A 24073-nucleotide genomic window follows, 5' to 3' on the forward strand; every position below is an offset into this window, starting at 1 on the left:
ACTAAGCCAAATTTAATGAAATTTGAATGAATGAAGCTCCAGGTAGAACTGGCAGGGAAAAAAAGATTTGGATCATTTTCTCAAGAAATAGAACCCTGGCATTGAATCTCAGGGAGGATGTGCTTCGTGTTCATCTAGTTTGAATGCTGCTTTGTTTTCTTTTTGTCTCAAAAGGTGCTTTTTAAAACTTATCTAATTATGACAATCTCAGTTAAGTAGATTGAAATAGCTCTCAAGTACATGGAAGGGAAGAAAGAACAGGAGAAAGAAGCATAAAAAAGGGGGGGATATAAAGGAAAAAAGGGGAGGGAATGTGATCAGAAAATACAGAGGAGTAACAGCCTGGAAGAGAGATGAGTTTGAGGGAGAGAGAGTGAATGAAATAAATGCAATTTCCATGATCGGTTTAACTTTGAGACCATTAGCATCCCTCTACCTCGTCCCTGTTTGTGTAAGAGAGCGTATGTGCATGTGTGTGTGTGTGTGTGTGTGTGTGTGTGTGTGTGCGCTGTGAATTTAAGGGGGCGCCACACAATAACTCACACATATGATGTGATACAGTAGATTCCCGTGATATGAACCCCTGTGTGGTTCTCACATACGGTACGGGGGGAAAGAAATCAATATAATCACAACTATAATGTTACCATCCCATTTTTCACTCTCTCCGTGAGAGAGAGCACGCACCACATAAAAATTAATTTCATTTCAGCCTCAGATAAATCAGAGTGTGAGAACGCAGGCCACGCCTCTGTGTAATTTTCACTGTAAAAACTGACATCGAAAGTGGTGGGGAAAAGGGAGAGTGAGAGAATCCACAGATTTCCTTGTCTTTTACTGACAAAGCTAAAGTGGCTCCACTTAACTGGTCAAAGGCCATAAATGCATTAAGAGTCTTCTTTGCATTAGCAGGCAACTTCTTGTGCAAACAACCACAACAGCAATCATGAGAAGTCATTTCACTGATGATGAGGCTGCAGCTGCTTCTTGAGGTTATAAACTTATAAAAGGATGATGCCGAGCTCTTCAAGAGTGGAAAAGTTTAAATCTTTATTTGTCTGCCAAGGCAAGACGGCCGAGGCAGAGGTACGTCTTTTGTGCCACTCAGACGACTTTCATGAATCCTAGTGGGAAAGTGGATCACGGCCAGAGGAAGAACCCAATAAAATTTAGTGTGAACTTTTCTTAAAATTGCATTGGCATTGGTGAAGGATACTCTTTCTAAGAGTGCTTCCTCTGGCTTACATCATCATAACTGATCGATTATTTATTACTTATAATGCATACTGATAACAACACTACAAATTAATAATTAAAGATGGATAAAATAATGGAAAATTAAGACATATAACCTCAAATTTGTACTTTATTACAGTAGCCTACTTTAGTTACTTCTACTGCTGATACAGAAATGGCTTAGCTGTAAAACCTGCATTGTCCTTGGGAATGCTGCAACTTTGCCCTCACAACCTTTCTAACACTTTGTTTGTGTTTTTATGATTTTTGTGTACAATGCAGTTTGAATTCTATCAGAGCTAGATGGAGGAAGGGAAATGCATAAACAATTTATTGTCTAAAATAAAAACAGGTTGCCAGTCTGGGCTCAGCAACTCACATCCTCTGGCTACTACTTGACTTTTTACAATGTCGTACCACAAGACAAAAAAAAAAAAGAGAGCAAAAAAAGAAAATTAATCATTTTGATTTCATTGCTAACTGTATTTATTTTTGCAGCGTATCAGAGTTCCATAAAGCGAACAATCAGAGCTGGATTTGAGCTGAGTTCATTTTAATTCTGCTGGTCTCATCCCTCTTACAATGTCTTTAACTGCGCGGAGAGAGGGAGGTTTCATTATCTTGACCGCTGGGGGCGCTGTGTCTTCTGCCACGATACCTTGACCTTAGCGGGATGCCAGCAATCTCTTCCGGGTTCACTCCGGCGTGCTGATGTTGGTTATGAACCTATGAAGACGTAATTTATGTATACATCCACATTTCCCCGATAAAGGGAGAAGTTGCACTGGTATTTTAGCACCTGTAAGCTTTATTGGAGCCCGTAGTTGAAGCCGCAGTCGGTTTAGCTCTCCGTGTTAGCTGAACATGTCTGCGGAAGAAGCGGACAAAACAACCACCACTGATGTCAGCGCCGGAGACGAGGAGGAGGAATGGCTGTACGGAGGTAAAAACAACCACCTAACGTCTGCAGGAACGGCGCCTCCTAACCGACAGAGATGTGAAACACGATATCTGTTACTGTACTTCTAATTAACTGCTAACCAACAGATATTACTGGCAAGATGGTGCGTTAATTATTAGCGTTGGCCTGGAAGCTAAGCTAGCAGCGCGTCTTTGGTCTGCTTTGGTCGGCCTTTTGCAGCAGCACCACTTGAGTCAAATCATTTGAAAATTACTCCGGCTTTTGGTGACGTTTAACTGAACCATAACTTGGATTACTGTGCTTTATGTCGCCCAGCTGATTCGTGTTTTGAACTTGGGTTAAATATTAAAAACTCGAGTACTGAATAAACTGGCTAAAAGAAATGAGTTGCTTTTAATTTTTGTTCCAGATGAGTCAGAGAGCAAAGACGAGGACGAAGAAGCCAAGCTGAACGCTGCTGTCAGGTAACTACGATTCAGTCAAACCTGAATAATAATTAAAAAAAAAAAAAACCTCTGTGTGTAACACATTTATACTCATAAAACGACTTTCATAGTGGAAATTGTGGTTGCATGTCAGTATCAGAGCATGATAGCACAATCTCCCGTTCCACCACATCCCAAAGGTGCTCTATTGGATTGAGATCTGGTGACTGTGGAGCCCATTTGAGTACAGTAAACTCGCTGTTATGTTCAAAGAACCAGTTTTAGCTTTGTGATATGGTGTGTTATCCTGCTGGAAGCCGCCATCAGAAGATGAGTACAATGCAGTCTTAAAGGGATGAACATGATCGGCAACAATAGGTAGGCTGTGGAGTTTAAATGATACTCAGCTGGTACTAAGAGAGCCAGTGTGCCAAGAAGCTATCCCCCACTTCATTACACCACCACCAACCTGAACAGTTGCAACAAGGCAGACTGGATCCTCCTTGCTGTGATAATGTTTATGCCAAATTTTGACCATCCAAATGTTGTAGCAGTAATAGATTCTTAGCTGACTGGAGTCACACCTGGTGTGGTCTGCTACTGTTGGCCGCTCACTAACCCTAACCGCTCACTGGATATTTTTTCTTTTCTTCAGACCAGTCTCTGTAAACCCTAGAGGTGGTCATGCAGGAAAATCCCAATAGATTCCTGAAATCAGCCACACCATATTCAGTCGCCTTCCTCACTATTCTGCTCGGTTTGAACTTCAGCAGCTTATTTTGACCATGTTTACGTGCCTAAATGCACGAGCAGTGGGTACCATGTGATTGGCTGATTAAGTACGTGTGTTATTGAGCAGTTTTAACAAAGTGACTGGTGAGTGGCCAATGTTTGTTTTACATGCAGTATGTTAGTTATATTGAAAAGGGAAAATGTTGTTCACCAACCTTTGCTTGATGCACGACATCTGTTCATTTATTCTCTGCAACATGTGCTGCAGACATTGTTGACACTATTGCTGCTGTCATAGATAGATAGATATATACTTTATTGATCCTGCAAGGAAAATTACTATGTTACAGCAGCAACATAAAAAATAAAAATAGTATAATCTGCAATAAAAACAACAATGTTAAAAGTAAGAATACCTCAGGCCCATAGTGAATGCTCTATATTGACATCATTTGTAAACTACCCCAAGCCTTAGACAGATTCATCCAACATATCTGTTTCAGGCCAAAAATAATTATGGTCAACTGATATCACTTGGGCTCTACCTGACAGGCAGGCATCATAAAGCTTAGTATATGAGTCATTACTCATGCTAATGAGTAATTACTCCTGATTAAAATTGCATTATGTCGGGGCCTGGGTGGCTTAGTGGTGAAGCCGGCGACCACATACACACGCCGCGTAGCGGTGCGGGCGGCGCGGGTTCGCGTCCCGGCCCGGCGCCGATTTGCCCGCGTGTCTTCCCCTGTATCTTTTCCCCCATTTCCTGTCTCTCTCCACTGTCACAAAAAGCCGCTGTGGCCAAAAATGAAAAGAAAAAAAAAAAAAATTGTGTTATGTCGACCCGAGGGAGAAGGGGACTGAGAAGAAACTTTATATTTGGTCTGTCATGTCTAATGTTTTATCAAATCTGCAGTGCCCCTGCTGATGCTGCAACAGATGATGCTGCTGCACACGCTACAGGAAATGGAGTTGCCTCTGAGGTGGATAGTTTACATACACACAGTTTTAATAATGTTTTTTTTCTTAGAAACCTGCTTTCAAGTCACATAATGTTTATGGTTGTGTTATTTTTCTGGATTTTCAGGCCACAGGTGAAGCTGCGGGTGAGGATGTGGAGAGCGACAGTGACAGTGATGATGATGACGATGATGTCCGTGTCACGATTGGAGACATTAAAACTGGAGCACCACAGTACACGTAGGTTTGAGTTAAATTGTGGTGTTGTACAGATTTTTTTTTTAACTGTTTTTGGCTGTTTAAATTTAAGCTACTACTGGGTGAGTTTTTTGGGGTGTTGGCTTTATCATTCCTATGATGAAACATGGTAGTGTCAGCATACTATGGAGGTACTTCTCAGCAGAAACTGGTTAGAATTTAAGGAAGAATGAATACAGCCAAATACAGAAAGAGCCTTGAAGAAAACCCCAGAGTACAGTAACCTCAGATTAGGACATCAGTATCACAGTAAGTGGAAGGAAACAACCAAGATGCTGGAGTGGCTTCAGGAAAATTGTGACTATCCTCGAGTCTCCAAAATGAAGCTTAGACATCCACATTGAACATTTGTGGAGAGCTTTTCAAGCCCCACCAGCTTGAGAGGATCTGCTAGGAAAAATCTCAAATATCTTATTGTTAATATGAGACATCATGATATGGAATCATAATGAGTGAGTCAACACTAGCTGTTTCTTAATGCTTTGACATGATGCAGTTAATTGCTTTTCTCATCCACTTATATGTTCACTGAGGCATCCTGTTTTAAGTTCAAGTGAGTTATCAGCAGCTAAATAAATTGACTTACTGAAAAACTGAAAGGGTAATTTGAATATAGTAATTTGGAGTTTATGTTGGGATGTTGCGTTCAGGGTCTTAATGCTCTTGTGCTTTTCTCCCAGAGCTTATGGAGCGCCACCAGTCAACCTCAACATCAAATCAACAGGTTCCAGACCTTATGGACAAGGTGTCTTTCTCTGTTGGATAAATGTTCCTTACTAAAAACATACAATAAAGACAACTTAGCCTTTTCCTTGCTTTAATAACTTCTAGTAACTTGTTGTATTGTTTATTTTCAGTTGCTACAAAGCTGAAGGGAGTGGATCTCGATGCACCTGGAAACATTAATGGTGTTCCAGTGCTGGAGGTGGACATGGAGTCCTTTGAAGAGAAACCATGGAGAAAGCCAGGTGTGTGTTTATTTGCTTTCATAGCCAAAATATACAGTACTAGTAAAAAGTTTGAACACACTTTGTCCAAACCGTGATGTTAAAACTATAGAGCCAAAATAAATGGGTTTACAGCTTCTTTTTTTTTTTTAAACTGCCAAGTTCTCATTTTTTATTGCATTATAACTCAAGCACACCCTGTTTCTTTACTGCAGTTTAACCTTCCCTAAGATCTCAATCTATAGTAAACTTGCTCACTGGTTTGAGCTTCAGCTAAATGTCTAAAAGAGAACCTTCGGTTTACAGGATCTGTCTAGCAGAAATAAAACTCACAAGGTTTCTGTAGGTGAAGCTGTAGAGGGATTGTTAACAGTAGCCTCCTATGGCCTTTGTCTATGCAGCCATTATCTCTCCAATTTTGGTGGCGGTATGGCTCTCAGTTGCTTGCCCTGCAGCTGATGTGTCAATGTTCCAAGTTGGCTATTGCCAACTTCAACAAAAGGCCACATAAGCGCTTTGAGTGCTCATATCTGAGTAGAAAAGCGCTATATAAGAACTAGTCCATTTACCATAAGGTGGAGACATGCCAGCAGGTACTGTTGGTTGCTCTTGCAAAATAGGCTTTATGGTCAGAAACACCTCCGAATCAGAGCCTAAAGGGATCAACATGGTTGTGCATTGGTCCTATGCACAGTTCTGCAGACCACTGTCTACATTTTGTAGCTGTTTATCGTCACCACCTTCTCACTAGTTGTGACGAGTCTATAATAGAGATATGTCACTAATATTTTAGGAACCACAGTGTGCATTTGCAGGATGTTTGCTCACATCGATAAGGAAATGTCATGTTTAGTAAACAAATATGAACATGTAATATCTAGTAACAGTCCATAATTTGCCTCCAACAGAAATATGGTAGTAGTTTATTAAAATGGCTGCTGTCCCTTACTTTCTTTTTGAGAATTGCATCTGTATAAAAAAAATCAATTCCAATAAACAAACCTCCAGAGAACGAGGTTGCCTTAGCCGTGCCTGTAAATCCATATTTGCTTCTTAGTAAAAAAGAAAAATCAGATGACCTTTGTACAGAATTTCATAAAATGTGTGCATGTTTTTCTGTGTGTAGGAGCCGATCTGTCAGACTACTTCAACTATGGCTTCAATGAAGACACATGGAAGGCTTACTGTGAAAAACAGAAAAGGCTGCGTATGGGCCTGGAGGTCTCTACAGTTGGCTCAGTGACAAGCAAGATCACTGTAAGATATCACTGCAGCACTGCGGGCTCTGTCTTTGTTTTTGTACTTCAGCTCCTGGTTCCACCAATCAGCCTTTTTAAGCATTTTTATTTCACTTTATACAACCTGCAAATGCTTAAACATTAGCAAAGCAAACAGTCACAGAAATGCTTCACAGAATTACCTGCTGTTCCATACATGGTGCCCACAGGGCCACTTTCTTTAAGGGGTAAAGCTGTGTCGCCCTGCTACGTGTCTTAGCTTTGCACTTCAGTTAACCACCAATCTAGCGCAGGTGGTAATGTGCTCGAATCAGAATATTCTAAGTTGAATATGAGGTCTTGCATTTTTAGGAGGCAGCACTTATAGGGTGTCCACACAGGAAGCGATCAGCAGCGATGTAGCCACCATAGACTACAAAGGCAGTGACGTTCTGTGATGTCAGGTGACAATGGGCGAAATAACTTATTTCGCCCATTGTCACCTGACATCACAGAGTTAAACATTTTTCAGCGGTGAGGTGAGAGATTGAAGCGGCTACTGATGAGGGGAAAGGATAACTTCAAGTAACATAGGGATGGACGTACATTACAGGATTCAGGATTACTTGGGTAACCAGAGCTTTCTGATGTCCACTGTCAGCAACAAAGCAATGCCTGACAAGCCAGTCAATTCCTGTGTGGATGACCCTTTTGGAGAAGCTCTTCAGCACTCCTGAAGAAGCCCCCCCCCCCCCCCCCAATTTTCTGGCTTGCTTTAGTATGAAGTTTCACATTAAAGAAAAATGATCAGTGCATTTTAAGCCAGAGAAATATTAAGATAAGTATTATGCTTTCAGTTCATATAACGCTATCACCAATATGTGTACTTAGATTTTTTTTTTTTTCCATTTTTGGCCACAGCAGCTTTTTGTTACAGTGGAGAGAGACAGGAAATGGGGGAAAGATACAGGGGAAGACACGCGGGCAAATCGGCGCCGGGACGCGAACCCGGGCCGCCCGCACCGCAACGCGGCGTGTGTATGTGGTCGCCGGCTTCACCACTAAGCAACCCAGGCGCCCATGTGTACTCAGATTTAAAGAGACTTCTTCACTTTAAGCATGTGTGTGACTGTGTTGTGCAATGTGACCAAAATTTCATATCGTAATCTAAATGAATCATTATTTTCTCCTTTTATTTAGAACTTCTGGGCAAATATTTAAGAATCTAAAGCTATAAAATATTAATATATAAAATACAAAGCTAAAACGAGCCTAACCTAAAATATTGCTACATAAAATGCCAAATGTAAACATTGTACTTAAACTGTATCAGCAACTACAATGTTTGACTCTGGGGCTTGTTTTGAGCACCTGACGGTTCTTTTGTGTTTTTCATTCCTAAACTCTCTCCATCACGTTTCTTGTGTTGCTGAGATTTTTGGTATTTAAGCCTGTTGTGGGGGCTAGCATGTGGCATAATTTGCAAAATACAGTTTTCTGGTCTGTAACCGAACCATGTCCGTGTTACAGAGGTAGCGCCTAGATTTGTCTCGGCTGGTTCCTCTGGTCCTTTCCCATTCTGTCTCACCTTCGCTCGCCATGCTAGTATTCATGTTTCTACATCCATGTGGTGCTGTGTAAGATTTCAAACTTGCATCCAATTACTCAGAAAAGATGAGTTTATTCATGTCAACATACCTGCACTTTGTTAGCAGAAAGTCTGGATTGGAAGGTTTTGTCACCAGATGAGTTAAATTCTAAGGATGCTTGTTGGGATGCTCTTCAGAGCTTGGCAGACACTGCAGTTTTTATTCATTAATCTTGCACAGTATCTTAAACCATAACAGATCTTCCTGTAAGCCAGAACATGTGTTGTGTCTGATCAGCCTGCACTTTTCAAACAACCCTACACTGGCTGTGTCTGCTGACAATCCCAATAAAATTTGTACAAATAGGTTATATTCTCAGTATTGGCAATGCCAGAAATTGCACTGCTAGGTTTGACCATTCAAGATGATATATTTCAGCAAACATGGCATGTATTTTTGTGTATCTATGTTTTTATGACAACATACCAGCATCTGATCCCCTTTACTGTAAGAAATACGGCCAGTGTGACCTTTGTATCCAAACACATGCTACGACACTCCAAAACAAAACCATGGCAGCCAAACATGAATTTTGTGCACTGTTACGCCCCCATTGCTTGACCATACCAACTTTAAAATCAGCACCCTCTGTCTCCTGCAGCAAACACATACAATATACTAACAGGCTGATTTTTGGCTCTTTTCTAGGTTCAGCAGGGCAGAACTGGTAATGAAAAAGACATACCCAGTTTGCCTGTTCACACCTCGAAGCCAGACTTCACATCTCCTGTCAACTTGTATAAATCTGCCGTCAGTCAGGTCACCAGGTAACACTCCTGCCTCTTGATTGACATGTTAAATATCTGGTTAGAGAAACACACAGTTTTCAGTAGAGACTAAGTACACAGTAAAGTAGATAATCAAGTTATGAGATGGGGCTGGGGAAGGATGAATGAAGATGCTTAAAACATGGAAGGATGAGGAATAAATTGTAGTCATTGGTAATTTTGGTACAAGCAAGTTTAAGTTTCATCAGTTTATTTTGTTTACTTTTTGAAATCCAACTTGCTCAGACCCTTTCTTGACTCATAAGGAGACACACACACACACACACACACACACACACACACACACACACACACACACACACTCACACACACACTGGGCCACTTCCAGATAATCACCAGAGTACCTATGGTTAAAATGGGGTTCCTTCCCATGGTTTTTATGTGTGTGTTACTCTCATTACGCCTGTCCTTTGTCTCAAAATGGTAGGATCTCTCCCCCTCAGTGGACTGGCCCGCCTCCTCAGGACATGTCTTATTATACGTAAGTGGGCATGGCCTTGTCCCTTCAAGGTTTAGGGGGCCTGTTGGGAAATGCATAGATGTTTAAGGATGGGGTCCTCTGGGTGCTTTTGAAGCATCAAAGACAGTTTTGTACTTTTGCTTATGTTTCTTTCTTTTTCGGTAGTTGACTTGCATGTGTCTTTGCAGCTTTACAGCTTTAGCAAAAGAAAAGAAATACTAACAGCAGGCCAGTTAACCTATGTGAGATTCTTGGTCATATTAAAAGGTTATTCTGAACTGACAAGACATTCAGTCTTTTTTATATTTCATAAAGTTATGACCTTAACAGAAAATGTGTCTTAAAATATTTGTAAAGAAAGAAAAACATCGGAGTCCATGCTCCTTTAATGATATTTATTTTGGTTGAGTTGTAAAGCTATCAGTACGATTTTGGCTTCCACCAATTATCAAAGCAAGAAAACTGAAATAAAACAATTGCTCTGGCACATTCTGTTTTGCAATGAAACTCTAAAAAGTCTTTATTCACTTCCTGCCAGGCTGTGGCAGATTCAGTTCAGTTCAAATTTATTTAATTTTTAACTGGATTTATACACAGCTCAAAAAACAAAAATTGGAACACTTTGAAAATACATCAGATTTCAATGGGAAAAACATTCATGCTGGATATCTATACTGATATGGACTGTGTATTGCATTAAGAAGGAAAGGATGTCACATTGTTTGATGGAAATGAACCCACAGAGGGCTGAATTCAAAGAAACCCTAAAACTCAAAAATGATGCAGCAGGCTACCCCATTTTGCCGAAATTTAATTGGAGCAACGCAAAATGTTACTCGGTAGTTTGTATGGCCCCCACGTGCTTGTATTCATGCCTGACAGTGTTGGGGCATGCTCCTAATGAGATGACAGATGTGTTCTGGGGGACTTCTCCCAGATCTGGACCAGAGCATCACTGAGCTCCTGGACAGTCTGACGTGGACTTGGATGGACTGAACCATAATGTCCCAGAGGTGTTCTATTGGATTTAGGTCAGGTGAGTGTGGGGGCCAGTGATTGCAATCCATTCCTTCATTCTCCAGGAACTGCCTCGATGCTCTTGCCACATGAGGCCGGGCATTGATGTGCTCCAGGAGGAACCCACGGCCCACTCCACCAGTGCGGGGTCTGACAGTGGGTCCAAGGATTTCATCTTGGTACCTAATGTAAGACGGGGTGCCGTGCCTACCCTTTAGAGGTCTGTGTGTCCGTGGATATGCCTCCTGTTCAGAGACCGGTCCTGCTGATGGGTTAAGGACCTTCTATGGCCCTGTTGAGGTCTCCTAGAGTTACTGCCTGTCTCCTGGAATCTCCTCCATGCTCTTGAGACTGTACTGAGAGACACAGCAAACCTTCTGGCAGTTAATGTATTAATGTGCCATCCTGGAGGAGTTGGGCTAATTTCATTAACGCCAAAGTAGCTGAAACTGATTAATAACCCCCTCTGCTACTTAACTGACCAAATCAGTATCCCAGAAGTTTAATTGACTTGATGTTCTACTCTGATTAAAAAGTGTTTCTTTAATTTTTTTGAGCAGTGTAAAGTTCAAGGAAATACTCTGAATTTATAAACAAAAAAAACTTTTCACTGTTTTTTTTTTTCCACTCTGAGAATATTCATGGTAATAACCATGATCTCAATATTGAACAAAACATTTGATTATTATTTTGCCATAATCAGTCAGCCCTATTGGTGTGTATGTAAAACAATCAGTAAAACAAAAATCTGGCAGACAGTAGGTATTTATGGCCGTTTGTCGCCATCGCACTGACAAGTTGACTTCTACACTGTAAAATTCTTTAGAAAACAAAGCTACAGGACCCAGCAATCAATATTGTTTATGTTGAAATAAATTAATTGATCAGCCTCAAAATATCTTTAAACAGGTGGTCATTCATATGTGAAACACTGCAGCATGCGGCAAAGATTTAGGACTGCAGTGTTGGACGCTTTTATATGAATTTGGCTTGTAGCTTGCCTCACTGATTATTTTTGCTTATAGTGCATTTGAAAGTAGCTGGAGTCCATTTGTTTTGGATGCTGTTCAGTACCTTGATGTCCCTTTTTTCCTCTTTTTTTTTTTGTTTTTTTTTTTTTGTTTGTTTTTTGTTTTTTCCCCCCTCTAGGAAGTCAAGCGGTATCATTGATGTGATTGGTGGACAGACAGCCACTATCAGCAGAGTTGAGGGGCGACGTCGACATAATCTAGATGGCAACAATATTCAGGTACAACAAGCAACAGAAACAGTCAAGAAAAACTTCAAGTTATAGTTTAGTTATGCATCTTTTGCAATGAACAAAACACCGACTAACTCAGTAACATCTGGATTTTCTCCTCAGAAAGGAAAGGGTACAAACGGCAATCATATTAGTTCAAATGACTACAGTAGTCACAGGTATTCAACATGAAAGCGTGATACCTGACTGGACACTCATTTTTGCTGCATTCCTGTCACCGTGCTATGACGTACATTGAGGTCATTCCCTCTTTAGCGAACTTCTGCAAGTTTTTGTCATGTGTGCCACGGATTAAATGAGCAGAGCTAAAGCTTATTGCTTTCAGAGTTGAGGTTGAAACGACTGAAATAAAAGAGAAAAGTAACTGTAGTAGCTGTAATATTCAGTATATAATATTATAATATTCAGTTTACTAACCCTGTTACCAACCTGTTCTTGACATTGAAAAAAAGCTAACAGTGGAAAAGCATTATTCGATCATTTTAGTATGTTTACCGACCTGTGTGTGTCTGGCGTGCAGGTAATCTCTGAGCACTCGACATCAGAGGCTGAGCCAACTCCTGCTAAGATCCCCACATTCTTCCCCCCCGGACCACTTCCTCCAAACATTCCCCCACCGCCATTTCTCCCTCCGCCACCAAACGTCAGTACTGCACCCCCGCTCATTCCCCCACCCAGTAAGTTCAGTTTCCTGTCTTACTCTGTATTTTTATTATTCTGCATTTTTTTTCAGTATTTATTGTTTACTGTCTTTGCTTCCTCTTGTTCTCTCTTATAGGGTTGCCCATTACTGTCCCTCCTCCTAGTTTTCCTCCCCCAACTAGTGGGCCTCCTCCTTCTATCATCCCAACTATGGACGGGTAACTCACCTGTACACACACAATACATAATGTAGGCGCAGTCATGCGACTGACAGTCTGTGGAGACATTTTATAAAATATTTACTCTAGCCATTGAGACACGTGCTTTTTCTGACCAAAGTTTAAAGTCACCCCCCCCCACTTACATAGTTACATAATATGCAATATGTGCACCCTAAGGTTAAACTGTAAGCAAACACACCATCATGTTTTGGAATGTGTGTTTTTCACTCTGATCCAAAACTTGACAAAAGTTAGACAAATTACTGTTGTAACTTTAAAGAAAAGCTTTTAACATCACACATACTGGTTACAACCATATCCAGCATTTTTCACACAGCTCTCTCTTTGGAGGCTGTGGTTATGAAGACGAGGCAAATCGTAGCATAACAACGCTGCTCGGTGCTACACGTTACCAAGACTGTTTGAACATGTGGTCATTGCTTCATTGAAAGCAGTACATGTGCACGCACACACTAAAGTAACATGTTGCCCTTCCTGTGTTTTCACAGCAGCCATGGTGGAGGTTATGATGGACGCTCTGTTCCTCCATACCCGTTTCCTCAAGGTGAAGAGTAACACAATCTGGTTTTGTCAGTAATGTATCAAATGCCACACATTCATTAATAAGAAACTGCTTAATCTCCAACTTTCCCTCTTATTTGTGTTCAGGTGCTTATCCTCCACCCATGGTTGGAGGTGTGCCTCCTCCTTGGCCTCCAATGATAGATAACTCCAAACCCTGGGAGTACTATTCCCGCCGAGATGACAAGAGAGACAAGGAGAGAGAGAGACCCAGAGAGAGGACACATGAGCGGGAGCGGGAGAGGGAGCACAGCCCATCAGCTATAAGCTACACCAGGTACACCAGAGGGACAGAAACACACAGACATATTAAATGGGCTGCAGGGTGATTTATTTATTAATTTATTTATTAATATTTTATTATTTTGGGCAGCACGGTGGCGCAGTGGTTAGCACTGCTGCCTCACAGTTAGAATACCATCTGGAAGGCCTGGGTTTGATTCCACCTTTGCCCAGGCCTTTCCCTCTCTGTGTGTGGAGTTTGCATGTTCTCCCCGTGCTTGCGTGGGTTTCCTCTGGGTACTCCGGTTTCCTCCCACATTCCAAAGACATGCACTTACTGGGGTTAGGTTAATTGTCTGTGTAGATTCTCAGTTATCCAGGTCATAGTAGTCTCTGGAGCTTGAAAAAGGCGACTGGACTTCTTTTTGTTTCTTGAAGACGTTTCACCTCTCATCCGAAAGGCTTCTTCAGTTCTCAACCAAATGGTGGAGAGACCCAGGTATTTAAACCCCTGTGGGTGTAGTCCCCTGGAGGTGGTTATGACCCTCTATTGATCATGTGCTTGAACACATGTGCCCAGGTGTGAAGGGGGCGTGGGTCATATTTAATCAGTGGTTTCAGTTGAAACCAATTTAGGACTCCGCTCCATTGTTTCCTGTGGCCTATTGAGGTCACTGGAACAAAGGTGTGAATGGGGGTTGAGACGTCTGGGAAGGGAGCTCAGGACAGCACTGTAAGCGGGGGAAAGTTGGTGACGTAATCCACCTCCTCTGTTCAATGATGGTTGTTCACAGTGGACATAGATGGCTTCTTTCACTCCTCTTTCAAACCATCTGTTTTCCCTGTCCAAAATGTGGACATTGGCATCCTCAAAAGAGTGCCCTTTTTCCTTCAGATGCAGATGTACTGCTGAATCTTGTCCTGTCGAGGTGGCTCTTCTATGTTGTGCCATTCGTTTGTGAAGAGGCTGTTTGGTTTCACCAATGTAGAGGTCCGAGCACTCTTCACTGCACTGAACAGCATACACTACATCGCTGATCTTGTGTTTGGCGGGTTTGTCCTTGGGATGAACCAGTTTTTGTCTTAGGGTGTGACTTGGTTTGAAGTATACTGAGATGTCATGCTTGGAGAAAATTCTTCTGAGTTTCTCTGACAAGCCTGACACATATGGGATGACAATGTTGTTCCTCTTGTCCTTCCCATTCTCTGTAGTTTGTGTTTGGCCTTCATTCCTGTGCATCTTAGCTGATTTGATGAAGGCCCAGTTGGGGTAACCGCATGTTTTGAGGGCTTTCTTAATGTGTGTGTGTTCCTTATGCTTCCCTTCTGCCTTAGAGGGAACACTTTCCGCACGGTGTTGTAGGGTCCTGATCACCCCAAGTTTGTGTTCCAGAGGGTGGTGGGAGTCAAAGAGGAGATACTGGTCTGTGTGTGTGGGCTTCCGGTAAACTTCAATGTTGAGGCTTCCATCTTCCTCGATAAGCACCGCACAGTCCAGGAATGGTAACTTGTTATCTCTGGTGTCCTCCCTGGTAAAACGTATGTATTTATCCACTGAGTTAATGTGACGAGTGAAGGCTTCTACTTCTTGGGTTTTGATTTTGACCCAGGTGTCATCTACATATCTGTACCAGTGGCTAGGTGCCATCCCTTTGAAAGAACCAAGAGCTTTACTTTCCACTTCCTCCATGTAAAGGTTGGCTACAATGGGAGACACTGGGGAGCCCATGGCACATCCATGCTTCTGTCTGTAGAATCCATCATTGTATTTAAAATATGTTGTGGTAAGGCAGAGATCTAAAAGTGCACAAATCTGGTCTGGGGTGAAGCTGGTTCTGTTCAGTAAGGAATCGTCTTCCTGTAGTCGTCTTCTGACGGTCTCCACTGCCTCAGTTGTAGGTATGCAAGTGAAAAGTGAAACCACATCAAAGGACACCATGGTTTCATCTGGATCCAGTACAAGATTCTGGACCTTGTTAGTAAAATCTGTAGAGTTTTCAATGTGGTGGGGTGTGATGCCAACAAGCGGTGATAAGATGGTGGCGAGGTGTTTGGAAATGTTGTAGGTGACCGAGTTTATACTGCTGATAATGGGTCGAAGTGGGACTCCTTCTTTGTGGATCTTTGGGAGTCCATAAATGCATGGAGTGGCTTCTCCAGGGTACAGGCGGTAGTAAGTGGGGCGGTCAATGGCTTTTTCCTTTTCAAGTTGTTGCAGGCAGCAAACAACTTTTTTCTTGTAGTTGCTTGTGGGATCACGTCTCAAGACCTCATAAGTATTGTTGTCACTGAGGAGTGTAGTAATTTTGTTGTGGTAATCCGATGAATTCAGCACAACCGTGCACCTCCCCTTGTCGGCTGGCAGTATGGTGATGTTTTGATCCTTGCTTAGGGCTGTGATGGCCTTCTTCTCCTGAATGGTGAGGTTGGATGGAGGAAGTCTTGCACTGGAGAGAGTGGCTGAAACTTTCATCCTGATCTGTTCTGCTACAGGATGAGAAAGTTTATTTCTTATAGCGGTTTCTGTTGCTGTGATGAGGTCTACTATAGGAAGCTGTTGTGGGGCTATGGCAAAGTTGAGTCCTTTGGCTAGCACATTTTCTTCTGGTTTGGTGAGGACCCTGTCTGATAGGTTCTTCACCCACTTTCCTTGGTTTCCATTGCTTATCGTGTCGTCCTGTTTGTTAACAGATGAATGGTATGCCTTGGTTTGCAGAGTTTGAAATTTACGTAGTTGTCTTTCCTTGCCTTTGATGTGTTGTGCGAGCTGGGCTTTGTCCACAAATGTAGAAACTTCTTCTGCGATGGTGTGAGGTAAGAGTGATGAGAGTTTCTGCTGCGTCTGGTGGATTTTGTTCTGGAGTGCATCTATGGTGAAATGGACCTGTCTTATCCTTTCACTTAAAAGGTGGTTCTGTGCTCTCCATAGAATTTGGTCAGCTCTATGTCCTTTTACTGTGGACCCAAGGTGCAAACTCTTGGGAACCAGTCTGGACTGTCTGCATCTCAAGTTGAAACGAAGGTGGTTCCTGTAGTCCGCTAGCTTTCTTGAGTCCCTTTCATACTCCCGCACCAATTGAAGGGTGTTCCTCCCAAAGTGCAAGGCAATATGTCTGTGTAGATTCTCAGTTGTCCAGGTCATAGTAGTCTCTGGAGCTTGAAAAAGGCGACTGGACTTCTTTTTGTTTCTTGAAGACGTTTCACCTCTCATCCGAAAGGCTTCTTCAGTTCTCAACCAAATGGTGGAGAGACCCAGGTATTTAAACCCCTGTGGGCGTAGTCCCCTGGAGGTGGTTATGACCCTCTATTGATCATGTGCTTGAACACAGTATACAAGATTCAGCAGTACATCTGCATCTGAAGGAAAAAGGGCACTCTTTTGAGGATGCCAATGTCCACATTTTGGACAGGGAAAACAGATGGTTTGAAAGAGGAGTGAAAGAAGCCATCTATGTCCACTGTGAACAACCATCATTGAACAGAGGAGGTGGATTACGTCACCAACTTTCCCCCGCTTACAGTGCTGTCCTGAGCTCCCTTCCCAGACGTCTCAACCCCCATTCACACCTTTGTTCCAGTGACCTCAATAGGCCACAGGAAACAATGGAGCGGAGTCCTAAATTGGTTTCAACTGAAACCACTGATTAAATATGACCCACGCCCCCTTCACACCTGGGCACATGTGTTCAAGCACATGATCAATAGAGGGTCATAACCACCTCCAGGGGACTACACCCACAGGGGTTTAAATACCTGGGTCTCTCCACCATTTGGTTGAGAACTGAAGAAGCCTTTCGGATGAGAGGTGAAACGTCTTCAAGAAACAAAAAGAAGTCCAGTCGCCTTTTTCAAGCTCCAGAGGTTAGGTTAATTGGTTACTCTAAATTGCCCATAGGTGTGAATGAGAGCGTGAATGTGAAAGGTTGTTTGTCTCTCTGTGTTAGCCCTGTGACAGGCTGGCGACCTGTTCAGGGTGTACCCTGCCTCTTGCCCTATGACAGCTGGGATAGGCTTCAGCCCCCCCAGGACCCTGAACAGGATGAGTGGAAGCGGATGGATTTTTTTTTTTTTTTTAATTGCATCTATAAAGGCACTAAAAAGTGATATGCTTTTAATTTGAACAGTTTGTTTTCAGCTGTTGATGGGTATTGGTGCTGATCTTAAGTGGATCAGATATTAGCAATGAAGTCAGAGTCATACAAATAACTGTCATCATGTGTTTGCCAAACTCACCACAAATGAATCTGTAATGCCATGAATGTGCATTCATGGACCTTTGCAAGAGCTAATACGCGGCATCTAGAACAGTAACTAAATGCAATTTTAAAAAATTCATTAATATTAATCAGAGGTTGGGTTGTTTTACTTGCATGTTAAAATAAAGTAAACGCTCCTTTCTTTTTCATCTTCTAAAGTGATGAGGAGCGGTATCGTTACCGTGATTATCAGGAGCGCGGTTATGGAGAGCGCCACCGTGACCGGTCGAGCCGAGAGAAAGAGGAAAGGCACAGAGAGAGGCGGCACAGAGAGAAGGAGGAGGGGCGCCACAAGTCCTCTCGCAGGTAAATGAACACACGCTCAAGCATCAAACTTTTCTGCTAGCCTTGTGTTTCCTGCTGTGTAGCTAGTTTACTCCAAACTGTAGTATTCAAGCGTTACTTCTCAGAATAATTTAGTGTTAGTTTTCTAATTTTTTTTTTTCAAAGTAAAGGCTTCTTTATAATTTTCACATTCTTATAGTTTACTCTGATGACAGTTACTCCCTGTTTTATTTATTGGGCTTAATCTAATCTCTGTAAACGGGTATCTACATATGAATTTGCATCTATTTCTGTAGACAAAGACTTTTGGTACTGGGCATGTTATAATTTCTTATTCTGGCCTGTCAGAAAACTTTAGTCTAATCATCTGAGAAGGGAACAAAACATTGGAGACAAAACAGGGTTGCATTTAATGATATGCATTAACTAACCGTTGGGTATTGTAGTTTTTTATTATTTATTTCTTATATCTGTATTCTTAAACAATGATCAGCAGGAGGAACAGGAGGTCTTGCTCCTGATGATGATGATGATACTTTATTGATCCCACAATGGGGAAATTACAGTTAACAGAACACCCATCCAAGAGGACAAACAAACATGGGGAGATAGGTGAACTGTGGCCATGTTGCCCCCCTTCTGGAGGCGCTGCCATTAAAAGACAGAAACAATAGTGAAAACATTTAGAGATGAGTGAGGAAAAAAATCATCTCGTACTTTGTATACATACGCACATACACCGTATCAGGTTACAGCAGAAACATATAGCATGGGAGCACTAGGGTGGGGAGGGATGGAAAGGGAAGCCAGTGGAGGGGGGGGGGGGGGTCAGGCTACTGTGGGGCTGACTCAAACTCCCTCCCCAGCGAACAGTTCTGATAAGATGTAGAGTTCATCAGTGGCTAGGTCAGGGAGATCAGTCCAACACAGGTCAGAAGAAGACAGGACAGCGGGGGGGTAGAGCATCTATTTACAAAACATCCAGGAGACAATTTGATAAGCAGCAGTCCAAGGCCGCCAGGGAGCCAAATTCCTGATTCTGCGACTTGTTTTGGTACAGACTGTACTGATTAATTTGTTGACAGCCTTCAGTCTTACTGGCACCTCTCTGTGGCGAAAAAAATCCAATTCATCCGAATCTTCTTGGTTCGTTCCTTCGCCGTGCAGAAACAGACACATACATCTCCAAGATCTTACCCTCAGAATCAGCTGCAGATATACAGAGTCTGAGTTTGAGTCTGTACCTTCCTGCGTTCTTGTCATAAGCAGCCTTACCAAGGCCAGACAGCTGCCCACACTTCCTGAATTGCAACGACAAGCCAGGTATCTCCAGGTCCAATTCGGAGAAATCCCAGTGTCAATAAGCCAAATGTGTGTGTTTTCCACTGACAACACGGCCAGGCACGTCATCTTCCACACCACCCAGGAACCATAATGTAGCCACCTGGAATGTCAATTAATAAGAGGGAATAGGGTTCTCCTTCCCCCAACTCCTCATGGTGAAAATTTGATCAAAACAATGGCGTTGAGAGACCAGCTGACCAGATCCATAATTATAAATTCCAGTTTAGAAGTTGTGTGAAGAGAGGCTCTAAAGCAGCAAAGCATGGCAAAAAGGAAGGGCTGGGGAGAGAAGAAAAGTGTGACAGTCTCCGCTGAGAGCTGAAGAGAAAAAAAAAAAAATTCACTGGCTTAACCAGAAGCCCCAAATTATTGTCTATTGTCCCCAGAAACTTAGACAGCAGACAAGCCAATGGGTTCCAAGAGTGGTGCAGGAGGTAGAGGTTTAGGAACATGTAGCTTTAGTTGTGACGTAGCCTTCAAATGCATTTCTAAAAACTTGTCATGAGATTCTCGATTTAAAACAAAACGTAAACTGGAAACTAGAATTTTCAGACATTAATCTGCTGACTTTAAAAATTGCAAATATACAGTGTGAGAATGGGAATATTGACATGCACTACATGGAAAGAAAGAAATGCTCGGCTGACAAGCCCTGAAAATATATCAGAAAGTTTTTAATACTTTTTATATCCTTCCATCTTCTTTCCACATTCAAACCCACCCTTCCTCCCTTCATTCTCCCTTTTCCAACTTGCCGTCACGCTGCCTCACTGTCATTGTCTTTGCCCTCTTGTCTCTTCTCCATTTCTCTTCCTCTCACCTTTCATCTCCATTGATCTCTCCTTTCTTTGTCCATCTCTTCTTTCTCACCTTCTACATTCTCTTCCTTCCTGTCTCCCCGTGCCTGCCCTTTACTTCTCTATCTATCTCTTTCCTTTCCTGTCACCTTCACTGTCCACTTTACCTTTCTTTAGCAGCAGTAGCAGGAGGAGGCACGACAGTGAGGAGGGTGACAGCCATCGGCGGCACAAACACAAGAAGAGCAAGAGGAGCAAGGAGGGCAAAGAGGCCAGTGAGGAGATCAGCGCAGACCAAGAGAATCAGGAAGCCATGGAGTAGTGATGACCAGCTGCCATCTTTCATCCTTCCATTTGTCTCCATGCTGACCAGAAAGAGAACAAGAGACCAACAAAACCATAAAGTGGCTGAGTGACAGATACCACTGTCACTCTCCTCTCCATCAGTCTCCATTCTCCACCACCCTGCTGTCGTTCTCCCTCAGTCACTTCAGAATAAATGGAGCAGAGGAGGAGGAGGTGAAGGAGATATGGTCATCCCCATAACCATCTTTTCTATCAGATCAGGCAAAATATCAATCGGTCTTTAACCACCTAATTTTTCTCAGCCCTGTCTTTCAGAGCACTGCTGTAATTTAGGTCATGCTCAGAGATTTCACTGTATAGTCAGTATGATCAGCAGAATTTGCTCTTTTTCTCTTGTTTGTATGTTGTCCTTTTGTTCTTGTTCCCAGTGATGACATCTCTAGAAAGCTGTCAGTTAAATTCAATTAAACACTTTTTGATAAGATGTCTTTTTGTGACTTTTCTTGGAATAAATAGTCCATTCATAGTTCATTTCTACATAGTGAGCATAACCTTTGTCATTGTATAGTCTGCCCATTATGTATCTTTAGTTTACAAATTTATAAAGTCCTCTCCTGATCAAAAATGTTTTGGTTTTTTTTTTCTTTTCAGATTAATTAAAGAGGACTTGATATACTAATTTCCGTATTTTTACTCTTGGACTTGAAAAGCTTTGCATAATTCACAATTCAAAATAATTCTTTTTTTGTTTTTTATGTTACGCTGTGGCTCGGATTAGCCCCTCAGTTCATCCAGCACCTGAAACATACCGTTAGGCACACTTGGCCCTTGCTTCAAGGCAGCTTTCTTTTGAGTGACTGTTCCTTGTAAACTAAAGACAGACATCAGGCAGGTGGGTTTTTCATCTCTCACACTGTAACTTAAAGAAAAAAAAAATGTGAGAATCCACAATTGGAAATGTATTTGACATAAAAGTCAAAATAGGCTCCCTTTAACTTGAATATTTGAATTTGTGCATAATGTATGTGCAGGGTTTGACACCAGAAAACTTAAATTAAAAAAAAAACTTAAATATCAATTAAAGGCATGTAATTAAGACTGGGCATGGCAGTTAAGTTGGAAACAGCTTGTATCCAGGAGTTAAAACATTTTAAATTAAAACATCTCTGTGCTATTCATAGAATGCATCCAAACATTTTATGTCTTAAAATAGCTCTTAATTGATATTTTCTTTGAATTATCCTTCACTGTTGGTGTAACCCTTCTTACAGTGCTCAGTGGAAAAGCATTGAAGAGTGCCTGACCCCAATTCCCATACAAGAATTTACAGCTGATGGCAATCTTCCAAACTTCATAAAAAAAACATAGAAAACCCATGGATCAAATTAACCCTTAAAGTATGGAGGACAGTAATAAAATACAAATTAGAAAAGGATAGAGTGATCCTTAAGTGGTGTGCATATGATACACAATTTGCCCCAAATAAAATTGACACCATATTTAAGGAATGGACGTATAAAGGACTAACGGCCTTATGTAAGATAATGAATGGAAACACACTATCAAGTTTTGAAATAATCAAAGAAAAATACTCACTAGAAGCACAGGATTTCTACCGATATTTGCAGATGAGACATTATGTAGAGGATAAAATAAAACATGTCTCAGAATCAAGCAAACAGCTGTCGGACCTGTTTAAAAGGGCGTATGGTTCAAACAAAGACAGGTATTATTTCAGGTCTATACAAGGGGCTTATGAACATGAAAGGACATTCAACCCTTTATTTAAAAACAAAATGGGAATTGTAGGGGGAATTTGACATATTGGAGGAGGAGTGGACAACAATCTAGAAGTACCAGTGTACCAATGGAAATGTAGCAGCTCCGTAAGATGGAGGGAGTTTGGCTGGAAAAGCCTGATTAGATACTTTTACACCTTATCAGAAATCTCATTATGAAGGAAATTCTCCGGCTTGCTGGAGAAACTGTGGGAGCATGAATGCTAATCACTACCATGTATTCTAGGACTGTCATTATTAAGCTATTAAACTATTAAAATGTACTTGAAGGAAATACATAATGCAATACAAGATATATTTGGCAGTCATCTGCCTTTGGAGTGTAAAGCTCTATTTTTTGGACTTTTACCTGAAGGATGGCCAAAAAAAGACAAATATCTATTTAATATCTTGTTGGTGGCAAGTAAGAAGACCCTCACAAAAAATAGCTTTCACAGGAAAGCCCAACTCTGGACATGTGAATGGACATTACAATGGACATATATAAGATGGAGAAAATAACTGCAGATATAAATCACAAGATGGACCTGTTTGTTTCACGGTGGAAGAAATGGATGGACTATATAATACCACGCAGGCCTGACATTGGACCTGTCAACTCTAGCTAAGGCACCACTCACAGAATAACCACCCTCACTCCCTATGTGCTCATGTTCTTTGTGTGTATATATGCATATATATAGGAAGCGTTTAGAGGCTGTTATTTCTGCAAAAGGAGGATCTACTAAATATTGATGTAATTTTTCTGTTGGGGTGCCCAAACTTATGCACCTGCCTAATTTTGTTTAAATAATTATTGCACACTTTGTGTAAATCCTATAAACTTCATTTCACTTCTCAAATATCACTGTGTTCGTCTGCTATATGATATATTTAACTGAAATTGCTGAGCCGAACAACCAATGATTTATAAAGGAAAATCATGAAAATTATCAGGGGTGCCCAAATATTTGCATAACACTGTACCTCTGGCTTCTGCGAGGCATTGTTGCAGTGACAACAGATTGTCAGGGTGTCCTAAAAACTCCCTGAAAAGCCCTAAACTGATCCAGAATGCTGCAGTAAGAGTACTGACAGGGACTAGAAAGAAAGCCCACATTTCTCCCATATTAGGCTTTTTTTCTTTGGCTCCCTCTAAAATTCAGAATTGCATTTAAAATGCCTCACATCACATAAAATCTTGAATACTAAAGGCCCCGTTATATTCAAAGACCTCATAGTACTTACTTGCGGTTCCTAGAGTTCTCAAAAGTCGAATGGGAGGCAGAGCCTTCAGCTTTCAGGCCCCTCTCCTATGGAACCAGCTCCCAGTTTGAATTCATAACACAGACACCCTTTCTACTTTTGAGATTAGGCCTAAAACTTTCCTTTATAATAAAGCTTATAGTTATGGCTGGATTAGGTGACCCTGCACCATTTTTTAGTTATACAGGAATAAATTTATGGGCAGACTTAGAGCGTTTGATCTTCACTCATCTCTTTTCACTCCCTGTGTGTTTCTACACCACTACTGTATTTAATCTTTTGTAATTACTAAACTCACCCCAAACTGGTCATGGTGGATGGCTGCCCCTCCCTGAGCCTGGCTCTGCTGGAGGTTTTTTCCTGTAAAAAGGAAGTTTTTCCTTCCTAGTGTCACCAAGTGCCTGTTCATAGGTGGTCATCTGATTGTTGGGGTTCTTGTCTTTTTTATACTGTAGGATCTTAACCTTGCAGTATAAAGTATCTTTAGGCAACTGTTGTTCTG

General features: G+C 41.7%; 1 protein-coding gene across 2 annotated transcripts; it reads left to right on the forward strand.

Annotated features, from left to right (window-relative positions):
* The first annotated feature begins 1914 nt into the window (after window positions 1–1914).
* On the forward strand, window positions 1915–21011 carry fip1l1b (FIP1 like 1b (S. cerevisiae)). Of its 2 annotated transcripts, none has more exons than XM_030735771.1 (16): window positions 1915–2179; window positions 2568–2622; window positions 4232–4298; window positions 4403–4515; window positions 5214–5278; window positions 5391–5501; window positions 6607–6737; window positions 8995–9113; window positions 9562–9615; window positions 11761–11860; window positions 12393–12549; window positions 12651–12732; window positions 13245–13300; window positions 13405–13594; window positions 17955–18101; window positions 20399–21011. In XM_030735771.1, exons 1-16 carry the CDS (start codon window positions 2101–2103, stop codon window positions 20541–20543), a joined length of 1671 nt encoding a protein of 556 aa, XP_030591631.1. In that variant the 5' UTR covers window positions 1915–2100; the 3' UTR covers window positions 20544–21011. The 2 variants fall into 2 exon arrangements, with proteins under 2 accessions (XP_030591631.1, XP_030591639.1); XM_030735779.1 differs by having other exon boundaries at window positions 20402–21011.
* Window positions 21012–24073: the final 3062 nt, after the last annotated feature.

The sequence above is a fragment of the Archocentrus centrarchus genome, chromosome 1 (genome assembly GCF_007364275.1).
Source record: "Archocentrus centrarchus isolate MPI-CPG fArcCen1 chromosome 1, fArcCen1, whole genome shotgun sequence".
NCBI classification, from domain to species: Eukaryota; Metazoa; Chordata; class Actinopteri; order Cichliformes; family Cichlidae; genus Archocentrus; species Archocentrus centrarchus.